Raw genomic sequence first — 16,970 nt, forward strand, 5'->3', positions numbered from 1 at the left:
GTTGGCAACAGCTTTGAAACCCCTGAAAAAAAAGCCAAAACAACCGCAGACACAGAAAAAAAAAAAGACATAAACTGCTCTTCTGCCATTGCACTTTCTCCTTCACTTACCCCAAGAGTTTTTCCTCACATTGTCAGTCCTTTGCTGGGAGAAAACTCCACTCAACAGAACCCCGGTTTGTTCGGCTGCCTACTCGGGCATAGCTGCGCACAAGACGCTGGTAAACAGGCCTTCCTTCCTGCTCAGCTCCCAGCCTGCGTGGGCTTGGGAAGGGAGCCCAGTCCTACCCTGTGATTTAAAACTGCCAGCGACGCTCGCTGCATACTTGTTGAGCTAGAACTGTTTCTATAAATAGTGTCCGAGCGGCATCCCGGGCTCCAAAGTGAAACCAGGATTTCCTGAGGACCTGGGAAGTCTTGAGAGGCTGACGTCAGCAGAGTCACACGCAGGGTTTTTTTCCCTTTGGAAGCATCCTTCTACAGCTCATAACACATGAAAATTCAAGGGGGTCTATTCAAAATAAGCCCTCAATCAACTTATAAGTAATTTTATTCTGCTGATTTTCAGCTCTGGAGTATCAAGTTGAGATGCTGAGTAAAGACTCAGGGCTGTTACCATGGAACAAATCATGCTTTTTCAGGTGGTCATGTTTGCTTAAGGGGAAGGATCGACGTGCTTTTTCTTCTTCTTTTCACATCCTCTTTGCTAGAAGTTCAGTGATATCAAGATAAGAAGCGATTACCGCAGAGATACCCGGTTTGTGCCACATTAAGTTTATATGGAAACCCAACTGTTAAAGAAATTACTAAAATCATATTCCAGCTACACAAACTTTATCTATCCTTTGCTGCAGAAGCGGGATTAGGTTTATTATACTGACACAATTAAGCAGCTAATTAAAAAAAGTCATATTTTATTGTGGCAAATATTAACTTTGTTTTCGTGGCAAACATGCACCTTTAAAAAGTGTGTCTTTTTAACAGTTGATTTGAAATGGAACTACTGATACAGAAGCAGGGCATGTTTTATCAACAGAGAAACTTAGGAGAAGTCAATCTACCCTTTCAAATCCCTTCTTAGCAATTTGGGCACTATGGTCAATAAGCACCTTTCACACAAGTACTTTGGAAAACTTACTATGAGATTTGAAAGATTAAGTCCTGCACTTCATATGTGCGCACTGTTAAAACATGAGGTGCCACCGTTGTGGTAGACAGAAGATGATGTGTTTGTTTACTGTTAATTTGGCTTCACATCTAACATACATGCAGGAGTCTCCACCCAGAGAACTCAGAAGTACTCTCAGAAAAGCTGAATTTCTCCAGACTTCAGCAGGCAACTGAACAAAGATCGGGAAAGCCGCCTTTCTTTCACTGCCTGTTCGTAGAGGGCAGGGCATTACGGAGCTCCACAGTCACTGTTTCTGTTCATTTGAAGATATACCACCTTCCACTGAACTTGGAGGTAAAGCTAATACCCACATTCAGGTGATAGCGTCAATTCTAATGAGTAGGCCAGGAATGACCAAAAGAAAATGCCTCAAACTTATCCTGGTCAGGGTTTGAGAAAGTGTAGCAATAATTTGCCTTACCCAGTTCATTCTAGCTAGATTTGTACTATTTTACCGGTATCTAGTACCACTAGCCTCCCTGTAAAAAGTTTGCCAGCATCCTCACTGACACAGAGAGACATCTTGAAAAAACACATCTTAAATCTTAAAAGTTTCTGCTACCCTGAATTGTATAAAATATGTAAGGACATATTGTCATTTTGTAGAAGAAAACAAATAATTATCTCAAGAAGAATTATGTGATCGCTCACCAAAGCTGAAAAAATGCTGTTCCAACACTTCCAAATATTGAAGCATGAAACTGAAGGACTAACTTAAAAATTTGTCCTTTATTCTATTAAAATAAAATACTAAAATAATTTAAAGAAACAAGCAGTGTACAACACAGGTGCTTTTATATAAAAGGCAGTGAACATCTAACTTTAGAAATCTTCAAATGCAAGGGCTGTATTTGGGGGAACAGAAATAACACACTTCCTGCATTTCAGAAAAGAAAGAGTTGTTAGTTAAGGAAACAACAATACGAAGAGCGCTTTGGCTTATGAAAGCGGAAGGCGGAACAAAGAGACTCCAAAATCTCTTCAGCCCATAATGCAGTTTCACAATAAGACTTGGCTAATTTACGAACCTTTGTCATGAGGTGGGTCCTCAGGCAGGTCCACGTCAAGCATGAGATCATCATCTTCAAGATCACATGAATCAAGGTTATTCAAGATATCCTGCAAGAAAGAAAACATGAGATACAGCATTTCATTCACCCCACGGTCCTAAAAAGCTTATTTCAAAGCTTTCTTACATTGCATTGCACACATATCCAATATTACCAGCAGTTGCCTCTCTAGAGGCCAAGATCAATCTTACCTGAGACCACCCAGACAGACAATCATCACACCTCCAGCAATGACACAGTACTTGAGCAGAGAACCCAGATTCCGCTTTGCTTCACGGTTCAAAGAAAGCTCAACTTACTAATACCAAGTGATCACAACACAGAGGAGGTCTAAGGAAACCGTTAGTGGTTCTACAGCTCTAACTCTCGAGCTCTGTTTGTCCATATCCCACAGATGAAAGCCATTGCTTTAAGATCAGGCCCAGGCACTTCACAGCTGCCTCTTTCCTCAGAGCAGAAATGCAGATTTTTTAGTTTTAACAGCTACGCCTAAAGATGATTCACGGAACCAATAGTGAAAAATTGACTAAGTATTAAGTAAAATAATTAAATACGTAACAGAACACTTGCATACAGGCTATCAATTACACTGCAAAACAAGATTTCCTTGGAAATTCATCCCTTTGCTGGCTACGGGTTATTAGAGTCACTTTGTCAGAGATGTAGAGATGAAAAGGAAAAACATTATTCAGTATTTGTCCAGAGTTCTTCAGGCTTCCCACAGTGCTCACAAACAACTACTGTATTTTATTACAGAGGGTGGAAAGAGCTAAGTATATTTCAAGGGGGTTGTTGGTTTGGTTTTTTTTTTTTTGGTAACACAGAACATTAAACATTCTACATTTCTGCAGGGAAAGTTATTTATTGGACTTCAGAGGGGGAGTGTGAGATGAAAATAGTTAATACGCACTTTGTAAAACATGATCGATATAGAGATGGAATCCTTGAGACAGAGCCACCTGGTTTTGTTGTGTTTCAAAGTCCTACCTGAACAATTTCATTTAAGAGGAAAAAACAAAAAACCCTACATATCAGGGCATTGAGAATAACAATAATAAAACCAACCACGGAAAAGCTTGGAAAACTTTGGAAGCCAATTAAAGGAAATGAGGATTTAACAATCAGAAGAACAAACTGCCTCTATATATCTACTTCTTGTTGTTTCCATTAATTTACCCTTTTCCAGGAACTAGAAGATTTTAAGCTAACATTTCTGCAAAATGGAGGTGTGCTTGAGGCGCGGCTTTGGTTTGTTGATGAATCGTTTCTACGCTATGCTTTGATCTTCCAAATTAGTATGAACAAGCATTATTTTCTTCTGCTGAGGGAACCTTAATGAGCAGAACAAATGAATTACCAACAGTGGCCACAAACATAAGGAAGCTGAAATCGTTTGCCATCACTGCGCATTTAAAAAAGCACAATATAAAAAGGTAGTACGTCAGTGTTAACTAATAAACCTAAATAAGCCACTTGACTATCTTTGTGTCTGAATTTCTGAAGTCTAACGATGTCAGTGAAGGTCAGTGCTCGAGATGCCAAACATACTTTTCTGTCAGCAGCACATTTCATTATGCTCCCCTAATTATACATTCCTGCAGCACACTGAGGAAACTCCACACTGGAAAACATCAGTGTGAACACGAAGCCGTGTTTTATTAGTATAGTTGGAAAGAATAATGCACATTAAAAGGAGCATGTAACTTCACAAGGCTGACTTAGCACTAGATTTTGAAAGAGATTAAGTTTGGGACCACAAAATCCTGAGTCAAACTATGATGTTGTCCCCAGGTTCTCCCTCCTGAAAGGTTTGACTGAACACAGATAGCAGTGCTGTGTCCTCTTACTGCAACACAACAGGAAAAGCATTAGGAGAGAAACTACAGGAGTAAGAACTGAGTAAGCTGAGAAGGGCAACAGCAGGGAACACTCAGTGCATAAAGAGATGGGGGAAAGACTAAACAGAAGTGCAAGGGTAAGGCTGGCAAACAAATACACCTCATTTAGTACCTTCACTTCAGCGTTCTGCAAATTTTGTCTGCAGCGATTGCCCTTGGGTGCCGTGTCTCGTCCAAGGGCCACGAAGCACACACCAGTGACAGTGCGGGGTTTTTCTCTGGTTTGCTGGATGTGTAGACTTCACAATCTCTTTTGAGAGGCATAACAATATGAGGTTCCTAAGACCAGCGCTCTGAAGATTGGGGAAACTGTAAAGCAGCTATTTTTGCTGAAGCTGAACAAGTTTATAGCCCAGTATAAATTCATGTCCATTCTAATGAACTGGAGTAGCAAAATTTTTAAAAACTTCAGTTTCTAAAAACTCCTCATACAAGTTACATACATCGTAGGCTCTCTCTTTGCTGAAGAGCGGGATTTTCCACTCCAGCCGAAGGTCTATTTAGACTTAGGCAAGAGGCCTGATTCTCAGTGTTCCCACTTCTTGAGCTAAGGATATAATGCAACTAAAAACATAAGTGCCCAAACTAGAAGAAGTATATACTTTCAAAGTTGTTTCCTTAAAGGACACGGCAGTAATTACAGGTCATTGTTGAATGACAGCACATTCTAGCACATCCCATTTTTTTAGTTGTACTTTAAAACCTCCGTACAAACAAATCACCAGGAGGTTAGAATCAACCTTTGGACTGGTAGTTAGTTATTCTTACAGCACCACGCTGTAATCCTTTTGATGAAAATTATCAGTAATGACCACTATGAAATCAAGGTTCCTGTGTGACTGCCATTAATTAAAGGTGTTTCACTTACTTTGTTAGTCTTTGTAGTCAAACTTTAGGTTCAATGTTTCTACATCTACCTCAAGCTGGTTTCCTGTTTTCAAGTTAGGGAGTCACTAGTGCCTCCAAAATTTTAGGAAGATGAAGCAAACCTACTGAAAAACTAATTAACACATCAGAGCAACTTAACCAATGGCTTGAAGAATGACATTTAAATAATCCTAAACATAAAAAACCCCCTATGCATAGAAGTCCTCCGAATAGAAGTCTATCAGAACCTCCAAAATACCAGAATCACTTTTATAGGTCTTTTGGATAATTACTATGAGAAAAACATTTTCTAGGCAGTTGTGTGTGCTGCATCTCTTCTGGTGAGATGCTAAAAATGAAAGATCTTGATTTTCCATTAAAACAAAGATTCAGGACAGAAAAAAAAACCCTGAAGGGTGAAAAAAGGCCATGGAAAAAAATTCAACAAGAAAAGCATGAGTAAAGGCAGAGAACTACGGAACAATCTGTCTAAAAATCCTCAAGGGAAGAAGTAAAGAGTAGTACAGAAACTAACAAAATATCATTTCAGGTACTTGAAGAATGGAAAGAGGAAGCCGCTTTTAAAAACAAGCACTAAACAGGCTGGGTAAATCAGTCATCTGGAGGGTGGCTAAAGGATAACTGCAAAAGCCAAATAGAATTCAGAGTTGACAGCAGAGAAGAGACTTCCAGGGTCTTTTTCAATGCTCTTTTCAGCATTTAACAACACCCCAGATAGAGATAGAGACAAGATAAAGAAAGAGATAGGAATCCAATCCAAGTCTCCAAAAAATCAATGTGAACTGAACTGTTAAGTGAAGGCAGAAAACAGAGGCACTAAAGCCGCAGGAAGGCACGCAGGTCTGTCCTACAAGGCTGTAGAGAAAACCCCACTGGAAACAAATGCCCTGAGAGCAGAGGAAAGCTCACAGGGAAAAGAAAAGCTACAACTCTGCAGGATACCGAACACAGGACAGGAAGGAAGTGATTTTAAAAGCATCCATTGCAAGTCACATTAGAGATAATGAAGCCCAACATCCAAACAAGTATTTCATGATTTTGCTCATGCTCTGGAACGGGAGGTTGCCATGACAACAGGAACTTTGTTCTGAAAATCCAAGGCATTTTAACTATTAAATATAATGGTCTTAAATAAAGATTTACTATTATTGAAAACATTTTTATTAAGGCATTAGATGTTCTACCTAGGTTTACTGAAAGCAGACAGGAAATAATTACTAGGTTATTATCCCCTATATCTCAAGAAGCAGCTATGCTTGCTGGGTATTTTTTAATTATAAAATCAGATGTCAGACAGTGTAAGAAATTCGAAATTCAACAAGCATGATGAAAGAGGGAAAAGAAGAAAATCAGAAATATTAACCATTCTGTTGAGACTTCAAACAATCCATAAGTAACAGCCCTTCCCACCCAGGCAGGGCGTGTTCAATCCTCCACTGCCATCTAGCCTCCAGCAAAGAACCTGCCAAAAGGAAAATGGGCTTGGGCAGGGGAAGCATTTTGACCATCTTTCTGCAGAATACCAGTACGAAGTTCAGCATTTCCTTTACATAGAAATAATGGAGCATTTTACACTATAAAGCAAGATGTAGTTGCTACGGATATTCCTAACTGACAAAACTTAACTGTTGAATGACTCTCGCTCCACTGATGTGCACTTGCATTAACGGTGTGTGGTTTGGCTTAAAGAAAAACAAGGAGAACTCCCAGCTGGGAAAGGAACCAAACCATAACCTCAAAATTCAGAGGAACACCGTGGGCAGGGCTGCTACCAGGAGACCAGCTATGTTTCCTCTGAGTAAAAAGTTTTAATTATGCCCTAGCTAGATTTTGGGGGTAATCTGAATATGACTTGTTACCCTGCATTAATGTGTTCTATTCTTATACAGTCAGTTAATATACTTGGTTCTAATTAAAATCAAAACAATCCTCAAACTCCTCCTATTTTTGAGTAATTCTATTCTGACCACTCTAAGAGAACTGGTAACAACACACGGAGCGTACTGTCATTTCCTGACACTATGAAATAAAAGCAGTGCTGATTTCTACCCGTATTTATTGTTATAGTTCACATACCACCACATCAGCTGCTGCTCTCTTCCTCTCTCCACCACACAAATTCAAAGCTGTCATTAACAGCTACCACAAATGAAACACAGGGGTACAAGTGAAGTTGCCTTACTCGATTTTACCAGCAGAAACAGCATGAGATTTACTGTGTCAGCTCCGAACCAAGCAGTTCTCAAAGGCATATAGGCTTTCCCATCCCAAAGGAAAAAAGGTAATTTGCCATAAAAGCTTGTTCACAACATGTCATGCCTCTCAACCCATATCACAAGATGTTTGTGCACCATAATATAGTCATATAACCTCTTCATAATATTTGTCAGCAGGGACACACGCATCACACAAGGCACTGACAGAAACATCGCCTCATTAAGTACCACCGTTCCTCGCCACCTCCCCTTGCTGCAGTAGTTCAGCTTCAAAGCTGAAGGCTAGAGCAGAGGTGGGTGGCTGGATGGGGCCTGTGTTCGCTCTTGAAGGCAGTACCTCTGAAATCAGTCTCTACCTTTATGACTCTTTCTTTCCCTGCCACCTGCAGAAAACCATCTGCCAGCAAACTGCCAAAAGAACGGGTAAGGAACCCTGCTAGCAGCACAGGCTGAGACAAGTTTTTACTCCTAGTCCTGTTTGAAGACAATAATACAGAGTGTTACACAGCAGCTGAACAGTTTTCTATTCAAAGCTTAACTGTGGACGTGTTAATCAAGGATGCTCTCCCACTAATTTAATACGTCCACAAATATTATCTGTTCATCATGGAGACGAAAGGCAAAAAGGTGACACAGACTTTTGAGGCTTCAAAACCAGAAAGAAGCAGTGTAATGGTTTTGCAAATACCAGTTTTTAGGCATAACTGAGGCTATGGAAAAAAAAAAGCCAGAGATTTTTATACTTGTAATATTAGAAAAATGAAAGCAATTGTATCGACCTAATGAAAACTATGAAGTTAGAGCGTTTCAATTCAAGTGAGTCAGATTCTGGAACACGGCTTGAAGACGTCAGGACAAGAGAGTGAAACTTATGAGCTTGAACAGCTGCTTAACAGCAGCACCAGCTTCAGATAAGAGGCACACAGATGCATGCCCATGAAATACACCTTTTGAGGCTGACATCTGTATTAGATTCCAATGCCAGAATCACTGAGCAGGAAGTGTTAGCCACTTTATCAATTCACAAACCTATAGGGAGGGATTGTCTGGTTTCCTCCTCTCTGGTCCAGTTATATCACAACAGTGGCCAGATAAACTTGGCAGCAGCAAGAAAGACTTAAAATGTCTGGGGCCTCACAGGCTTGTTAGGCAGAATCTTCAGGTGCCAAAAAAGTAGCAGCTACCTCAAAGTCCAAATTAATACAGGTATGACAAGATTCTCCAAGACTAGAGCTATTATACTTAATTAAATATTGTTATATCACAGGAACAATGCCTCCCTCCTTTCAACCTCACTCCCTCACCAAAGTACTGGGCATCGAGTCGTGTAATTAGTTGTCACTGTACCAAATTTTCTAGCAAAAAAATATTTTTTAAAAAAATATCTAACTACAAATAAAATAAGAAGTGTACATTTATTAATGCCATAGTGAACTCAAGTCAGAGTGGCACTGACTTGGTTTCAGGCACAGGACAAATTCAAACACTTAAGGAAGTGCCCTGCTGACGTACACGAATGCTGGAAGGAGCAAACAATGTGATTAATTCTTAACCTTTTGATAGCCTGAAGACATGTATCCTAACAGAGGAGGAAATGCAATTAGTCAACACTGCCCATCTCAGTAGAGACTGTAAAAAAATTACAAATGCCTTTTTTGAATGCTATCCTCTGCTTTGGGAAGGATCTTTGCTGTTCATTGCTAAGCAATGCGAGACATACGGATGACAACACCAAGTAACACTATGTAATTAGTCCATCACTCCAAAAATAGCCAATTAAGACAGACTCCGTAAGACTCTCAACATCTGGCAGATGAACAGTTGGGGTATCTTTACTCATAGATCACTGAACATTGAACTCATCTTCAGTATACTACTTACATCATGTTCGGGTCTGTAAACACTGCTTTCCGTTCAGGGACTTTACGCTGAAAATGCTTCCAATATTCTTAGAAATGCACACATTGCAAGTCGGAATTCACATGAGATGCTACTCATCTGAGAAATCAAACTGGCAGTTTAAAGGTTACTATAAATTCATTTTGAAAAGTCAGTTATTAAAAAAATTAAGATAATTAACACCGAATTACTTGTAAATAACTGAATTTCTGTAAGAAATTGGTGATTGAACTAAGCAATAAGCAATGCTATTTCAGCAAGCTTATTTTTCCTCTTTCTCTAAGAGGAGGAGCACATTTCAGCATATTTCACTGTGAGTACCTATGCCTCTCGAACCAGGAAGCGTTCTGCCCAGCCTCAAAAACTAATTCAGAAACGCCCTTTCCCAAGTTTCAATCACAAAGAGAAAAAGAAATAAAAAAACCCAACAACAAAAAAATCTTATGAGGTTTCAAGAATTGCCTAGGAAGAAGAGAAAAATGTAACTATTTCACACGCCGGCTAAAATTCTGGCCACGTGTCAATAAATGAACAAGCAGATTCATTCCAATGAGATCCAGATTTCATCCCAAGAGGAACCAAATTCTCAAAGCAGCTAAAACCCATCTGTCTCTTCAAGCCAGATTTCAATTACTATTCCATAATCCTATACCCTTGTAATTACACTGATGCTCACTCTGTATGTACCCAAAGTACTGGCTTCATTTACCTCAGGAAGAATTAATGTAGCACAGACATTCATACTGTCACTAGAGCCGACAGGAAAAAGGGGTCAGAGGACTCGATCTCTTTTGTCTTGTTCTAACATAGGGTCTCGTTACAACCCGATAATACAGAGAAAACTCATAAAAGTTTCCTGTCTAAAGCTAATTGCCCAAATTAAAGTGCTTTAAAAGAAAAAATGTCAACTGTATCATCTATCCTATTCCTAATAGAAGCGAGACTTTCCAAAAATAGCCAAAGCTTCACTCTGAACAAACACAGATTAAAGCTCATGTTTCTTATGTGTTTACTTGATAGAATGGACAGGAGGAAACAGAACAGCTCAAGCCTTGCTACAGCAGAAGAGTGTTTCACTACTGGTTAAGCAAAGGAGCGATGAGTCTCCAGTTAGGACACATGTTTCAGGCTTGTTTGTTAAACAGTATTTTCAGACAAAAAAAAAGAAGCAGAAGTGCAGCCACGTTGATAGACTAGACTACATAGTCCAAGTTGTCATTCCAAAAAATAGGAAAAACACCCCATTTGTTTTGTGCGCTCTGAATTAAAAAGACTTCAGCCCTAAGCAGCTATTTCAAAGATCAGTGTAGAATCCAGTCCTGCAGATGCGAAGCTGCCAGACTTCTGCTGAGGGGCTGCTAACCCTCTTGGCTGCCAACTGAATAGGCACCAGCAAGCAAATTACTAACACAATCTCCCCCTCCAATGAAACAGAATTCATCTACAGGAACTAAGAATGCTTTAGAGGATGGGTTTTTGAAAGGAGTATAAGGAATACCAATTAAATTAATAATTAAACTTGAAAGGAATTCAATTCTTCACATGTTAATCTATTGATTTGTTGTCTTCAATATGGGAAATGAAGCAGAAGTTGGGATAGGGAAGCAAATTTAATCTCTAATTGCATAACAGAAAGAAAAACATTTTCAGCCTGACAAGGTCTCAAAAAACCCCACACACATCCTACTTAGTTATAAGTCCTCATGGCATCACCTTATGAGAGATTATTTAAATTTGTGTGACTTTTAAACCTCCAACGCTGGATTGCATAATTTCTCCATAGCTGTTGGCGTGGTTAGTGAAGAGCAGAAAGATTGTCCTAATAGAAGCCACATTTATTTTATTTCCCCCCTCCACATCCTTAGAACCAAGCTCTGAGAATAGCAAAGAAATCTGCTTTTCTTCTCCCAAAAAAAAAGTAATAAAAAGATTGAGTAGCAAGCAAGCTCTTTCTGCTGCCTCCCTAGTCTGCTGTCATTCCAGAACCTCATTAACATCCCCTCTGCAAAAGCTGCCTCACAAAGATGCTCAAAACGCTTCTCTGAGATTACCCAGTGAGAGCTGCACTGCCATCTATAGAAAAGTTTAGGAAAAACATTTAATGTTTGTTGATACTAAGGAAGATACAGCTTAGAAGACTAACAATACAACAGCAGGATGGAAATAAAAAACACCAGGTGGTTTTGCGCTAAACGCTACCAGTTACTTACCATCTCATCAGCTGAACTATTATTCAGCTACATTGCTTCTACTCACCCCTGCCTGATGCCTCAGAACTCCAGAACCAACTACCTGCCTTGGAGATTTCCCTGGAAATACTCATTCCAAGAGGCAGTCAGCACTCCAAGTTCTTCAACCTGACTCTTATCAATTGGATTTTGACACCCAGACGTTATCTGCTTTTACCTTCACCACACCAAAGGGTAGAAACTGTATAATTTGATGACCTATCTCCCAGCAAAGTATCTGATGAGGTGACTACTCACAATAATTATTCTCAACTCCTTCAGCTCCATTCCTTTAACCTGTCTTTATACTCACTGACTGCAGAGAGAAGAAAAAACATGGAACAAAAGCTTGCATTAACCTCCCCAAGAACATAATTCTTCAGAAATAATGAAAAACTGTATCAGAAATTCTTCTGCATCTTCAGATAAAAAATAACCAGTTTAACCTCTAGGCTAAACAAAATCAAATCCATCGTGTTTTCTACAAAAAAAACAAGCAGCACAGGCAAAAACCACCACTAGAAGGCAATTCAATAGCTATTTCAGAGCTACGATGTCCCCTCGAAACCACAGCTGACTGAAAAAAACAGTTCTGCCTTGCAAAAATAAAAGATGTATTATTGACTTTTCTCTCAATTAAGACAAAACCTCACAGAACAGTGAGCACTGGGATTCTGGAACAGCACTAACAGGATAAAAATCAAAATGGGTGGAAAACACAATTTTCTAGATTGAACAGCAAATCTTACTTACAGCCTCTTCCTTTCCCCACTTCTTCCAAACCTACTCAGTTAATTTTTCTGTCTGGGGGAAAAGAGTGTTTGTTTCTGCAGCAGCCGATATTTTTTTGTCCGCTGTAAACATCAACGAAGCTACAAAGCTCACACTGGGAGAGTCTCAAAGTGCTTTTCCAAGCTCGCCACAAAAAGTTAACAAACATTTCTAAACTCTTAGGCATTGCGTCCCAACATCATAATTTAAGACAGATGGCAAACAATACCACAAGCAGCTGAAAATACATCAGGAACTTGTATGTAGATAAAAACATAATGGCATGTTTTCAGGCGAGATCTCTCTGTTCTGCTCCTGGGCTACAGCAGCCAATCTACTAAAGTTACAGATCAGAGTAGGTGCCACAAACCCCACCTAAGTTCAAAACTGGCATGTGCATCACTAAATTGGGAGTGGTGACTCAGTACCCAACGTGCCTGAAACACAGGAAGCAGACCACTTTGATTACCCCAAAGTCTTTTTGTTAGAAGTGCTGCTTGTTAGTATCAAGTTAATAAAATCTGAGGTGCTCAATTCAAAAGTCTATTTGGATAAAGGAATATGGACAGACAGAAAGTATCTTCCTCACTCCCACCAAAATCCCAAGGTTGGCTCCCTGATGTCAGCGGGAGGGTCCCAGCACTGCAACAGCTCTCCATCCATTCTTCAGTCTGAAGAAGTTTCTTGCAGATCAGTTATAAGTTTAACAATAAGAAAAAGGTTGTTATGCATCTTGTGTGTTGCATTTGAGTCACAGAAAATATTTAACCTATCATTGCAGAAGGAAGGTCTTGTTCTGTCTGAACTTGAGAATAAGGAAAAACAGTAAGTGTATGTCAGCAGCCTAATCAGGGTCATATGTCCAGAAATGGGAGTTTCTAAACAAGAAGTTTCAAAAAGCCACCAACTACAGAGGAAAAAGGAAGCAGTTATCAAGTAAAGAAACCCCATGATTCTGTTTTTTAAAGTACACTTAAACAATAAACTCAAACCACTATAATTATGCAACTTATGTGGGTAAATACATACTATACTGTTCATTTCTGAAGATTCATAACTTCCACACGGATGGACACTCCCGATAGGTTCCAGCCCTTCTTCATCCCACATGTACGTGCCATCAGAGCTGTCAGATGGAGAAAGCTCAAAAGAGGAGCCAGCTCTGTAGTTCATCTCTGGAGAAATCACATTCTCAGCGGTATGCTTTGTGCTTTCGCTGGTGTCATCTGCTGCTTGAAGAAACAGGAAGAGTTAAGATTCCCAAACCAATCCAGTACCCCAGAAATAAATGTTAAGATGGGTATTATTGATGCGTTAACTGTTCTGAAGCTGTGCTGTAACAGAAATACCTGAAAGCATTCCACATTATTGTTCACTCTTCCAAGAGGGGGAAAAAACCTCCAGCTGGTTTGGCTGCTACATCTTTGCTTTTTACGCTGCGCTTTTCACCCCTCGTGAAAGCTACTCACTAGAATTCTGTATCTTTTTAACATAAATCTTTCAACTGTAATTTCCCTCAAAACAAGTGTGTACTATGAGGAGCCCATCACAGGCTTGAAAATGTGGCTTTTAAAAACATCTTCAGTCTCTTCGACTGATATCAACTAACTTAACTGCAATTACAGAACTGTGATTTAGTAGCTAAAATGTCAAACAGAACATAAAGCATTTACCAGACACGTTTATATCAAGCCAGTCATCAGCATTACAGCAAGACCCTCCGCTTTCCTTGAGAGAAGTGAATGGCTCAATGGATGACAGGCTCCCACGCTCTAACTCTTGAAGGCAGCTCTCCTTTGGCTGGATTTGTATAGTTCTGTTTGGATCTTCGATATCTATGAAGTCATCACTGAAGTCTTCACTCAAATCATTTTTTTCAGAGGATGACAATGAAGATATAGATATTTCATCCCCATCATCGCTCATGCACATGACTTTTGGCCCATGTTTTCCCAGACTTTCGTGCAGGCCCTCGTCAGATTCTGTTCTTTGAGCACTGCTCTCTCTAATACTGTTTTTCTCAACTGCTTTGTTAATATTTGTTGAAATGTCAGAGTTCTCCACCACACATGTGTCAGGAGTTGTACTTTTGCTGCCATCCACAATGATATTTCCAGCAAATCGTTGCCTGGTGGGCTTCAGCAGAGAAGGTCGACTTAATCTGTATCCAAAAGAAGGTGCTGACCCAGATCCATTTGACAGTGGGGGCTTCTTTGAACAAGTTGCCGACATACCAGAGTAGGGCCTGGCAAATCCATACTTCAGAGGTTCATTTCCATTGGGTACATCCAACTGACGGGCATTTCTGGACAACAAAGTCGACCTTTGAGATGGCCTGGCAGCTAGATTTTGACTATGATAAGGCCTTGTAAGATCCACAGCTTTATTAAAGGAATGCGACCTGGTTAAAGATGCGGTGGGAAGGAAAGAATTCTGAATGGAATGTGAAAAACTTTGTGATCTGACCATTTTTTCACAGGAAAAAGCCTTGCTATTGTCTGTTGATTGAGCCAGGCTTTCTCCTGAATTTGTCCTTGTGGCACTGGAATTGGCTCGAGGTCTCTGCAAACCTACCACCGGTCTGTTTCCATAAAATCCATTTAAATGTGATTTTGGAGCGTTGAGTCCGGCATATGAGGTCCTTCCTGACAGGGTACCTTTGGCGAATTTTGCTGAACTAGAGAGTCCAGGCAAAGACTTTGGGTTTAATTCCTCAGTAGAAGATACAAACATATTGGTTTGCTTTGCTGCTTTTGATGAAACTGAGGCAGTGCTGTTCAAACCCACCCTGAGCACATCATTATCCAATGCTCCTTGAGCCTGAGAATACTTCTCAGAATCAATTAATTTCTCATTACAATTATGTTTAGAGTTGGTCTCTCTCCCATTCTGATCATGAAGTTGATAGTTATTTGATTTTTTCCAGTTGAAAGCAAAGGAAGACATGCGAATGGTGCCATTGTGCTTGCTGAAGTTTTTGCCACCATTATTCCCCGCTAAACTAACAGCCGTCCCGTTGGGTACAGGTTGCAAAACACTTCCTAAAGTTTTCGTCCCATATTTCGGCAGCCTGGAAACCAAGGATGTCCTGATTTGATTTTTTTCTTCCATGAGCTATTGGGTACATTGGTCCTTAAAGAGTGCTTGAATCTAAGGAAAAGAAAAAAAAATTAGACCAGAATCAATCACACATTAAATAGCATAGTTGTATATACATTTGCATTTATCTTTACCACATTACTATGCTTTTATTTTTCCATTTACCTGTTTTAAACAGCAAACAGAAATTTTCAACTGTGTTACAATTAAGTTACATACTTAAGACTTTATTTCAAAAAATCCCATAAACACAACATCGCCCAAACCTGTGGTCAGCAGTGTAAAACTGCAAAAACTATACTGTAAAATCTGACTAAAAGCAAATTTTTTGAAAAGGTTTTTTTTCCAGCCTCCGCAGTGACTACATTATGAGATACAAAATAATCACTCAGTATCCACTTTCATCACAGCATTTTTCCCCAGATCTCAGACAATAATGCCTTGAGAAGTCTCCAAGTGTCAATGTTGCATCTTAAGACAAGTTTTATTCTTGTGCAAGTCCAGAGTTCCTTTTGTCAGGGCAGTTATAGCACATATCTTGCTTTTGCTAGCCTGGATTTTGTGTTTTCCTTGGTTCTACCTGCTGGTGTGACAGTGGTGTGAAGACACAGAATTTCAGTTGCTCATCTGTTATTCCCTGAAATTATTATACGTGTTTCTCTTTTTGCAGACCGACACACAGCTGGCAGGGCTGAAAAAACCCAGGAAAACTTTTAAACCACGGCAATTACAATGAGCATAAACGCACAGCAAGGAACATCATACTTATTCGAGGTACAGAAAATACCTTGTATAACCACCTTGTCACCTTAAAGGGAGTCGCTCCCCAAGCTGCAAGACCTCACTAAGAAAGGCTTAAGATAAAAAGCAACGTAGCATTAAATCCATGCGAGCTGAAGTACCCTTAGGATTTTGCAAATGAATAGGATGCCCCAGAGCAGCACTTCTGGAAGTAGATCTACATTAAAAACATACAGAGAGACATGGCTTTTTTGGGAAAATACCAGAATCCCCATCCTGCAACTGGTAGACCATTCCCATTTAGAAATACACAAATCCAGAGTTCAGTTACTGAGGGAGTTCTGGCACACCAATCCTCACCCAGGCACACAAAGCAGCATCATGATGATGAATTCATTTGCACTGCAGATCCGTCAAAAGATATCCCAACTCTAACAAAAAGGCTCAAGTGCCAGAAAGAAATCTTTCAAATTGAAAAAGTTAAATTAGAAAGCAGCTCATTTAACTTTCATGCTTTATGGATAATTCCCTTTTCACATCTGTCTACCATCTCCTAGGTGACTGCAAAATTTAAATGAGGCCATTTAATTAGATTACTTTAATCCGCCACCAAGTGCTGCAAATCAAACTTGAAAAGAAGACCTTCCCGTTCTCTATGAAGGGTGATTGCTCATTTATCCTTAATTAGGGAAAGGCAAAACATTATCTTCAAGAAAACAGTACTGATTGCTTAAAACACTTCAGATAATTCAATTAAAAGACAAGCAATTCCTGTCTGTGCTTTATTAGCTACACAACTGTAACTACTGTGCTGCCATTCCAATTCCAGGTTGTATTTGTTTCGCTGAAATACGATGCCATCAAAAAAACCCCAAAACTTCAGTTTGGCAGATGTCGCTTTTCCCAGAAAATGGGAAATATTCTTAAGTTCTCGTGAACATCCTCATTCTTGACATACATTTACCACTAGAAGTGACACTGCCCTGACAA

At 39.7% G+C, this 16,970-nt stretch overlaps 1 protein-coding gene across 2 annotated transcripts in view; it reads right to left on the reverse strand.

Annotated features, from left to right (window-relative positions):
* CCSER2 (coiled-coil serine-rich protein 2) overlaps positions 1 to 15,285 on the reverse strand; it is a 38,775-nt gene extending 23,490 nt beyond the window's left edge. The window contains exons 1-3 of one of the 2 annotated variants that reach the window (XM_010141485.1): positions 13,814 to 15,285; positions 13,170 to 13,372; positions 2,199 to 2,289 (exon numbers count right to left, since the gene is read on the reverse strand). In XM_010141485.1, coding sequence (XP_010139787.1) covers positions 2,199 to 2,289; positions 13,170 to 13,372; positions 13,814 to 15,251 — 1,732 coding nt within the window. In that variant the 5' untranslated portion in view covers positions 15,252 to 15,285. The remainder of the gene's footprint in view (positions 1 to 2,198; positions 2,290 to 13,169; positions 13,373 to 13,813) is intronic. The other variant, XM_010141486.1, reaches the window with a different exon arrangement.
* Positions 15,286 to 16,970: the final 1,685 nt, after the last annotated feature.

This window comes from Buceros rhinoceros, unplaced genomic scaffold (genome assembly GCF_000710305.1).
Source record: "Buceros rhinoceros silvestris isolate BGI_N320 unplaced genomic scaffold, ASM71030v1 scaffold13058, whole genome shotgun sequence".
In the NCBI taxonomy this organism is placed as follows: domain Eukaryota; kingdom Metazoa; phylum Chordata; class Aves; order Bucerotiformes; family Bucerotidae; genus Buceros; species Buceros rhinoceros.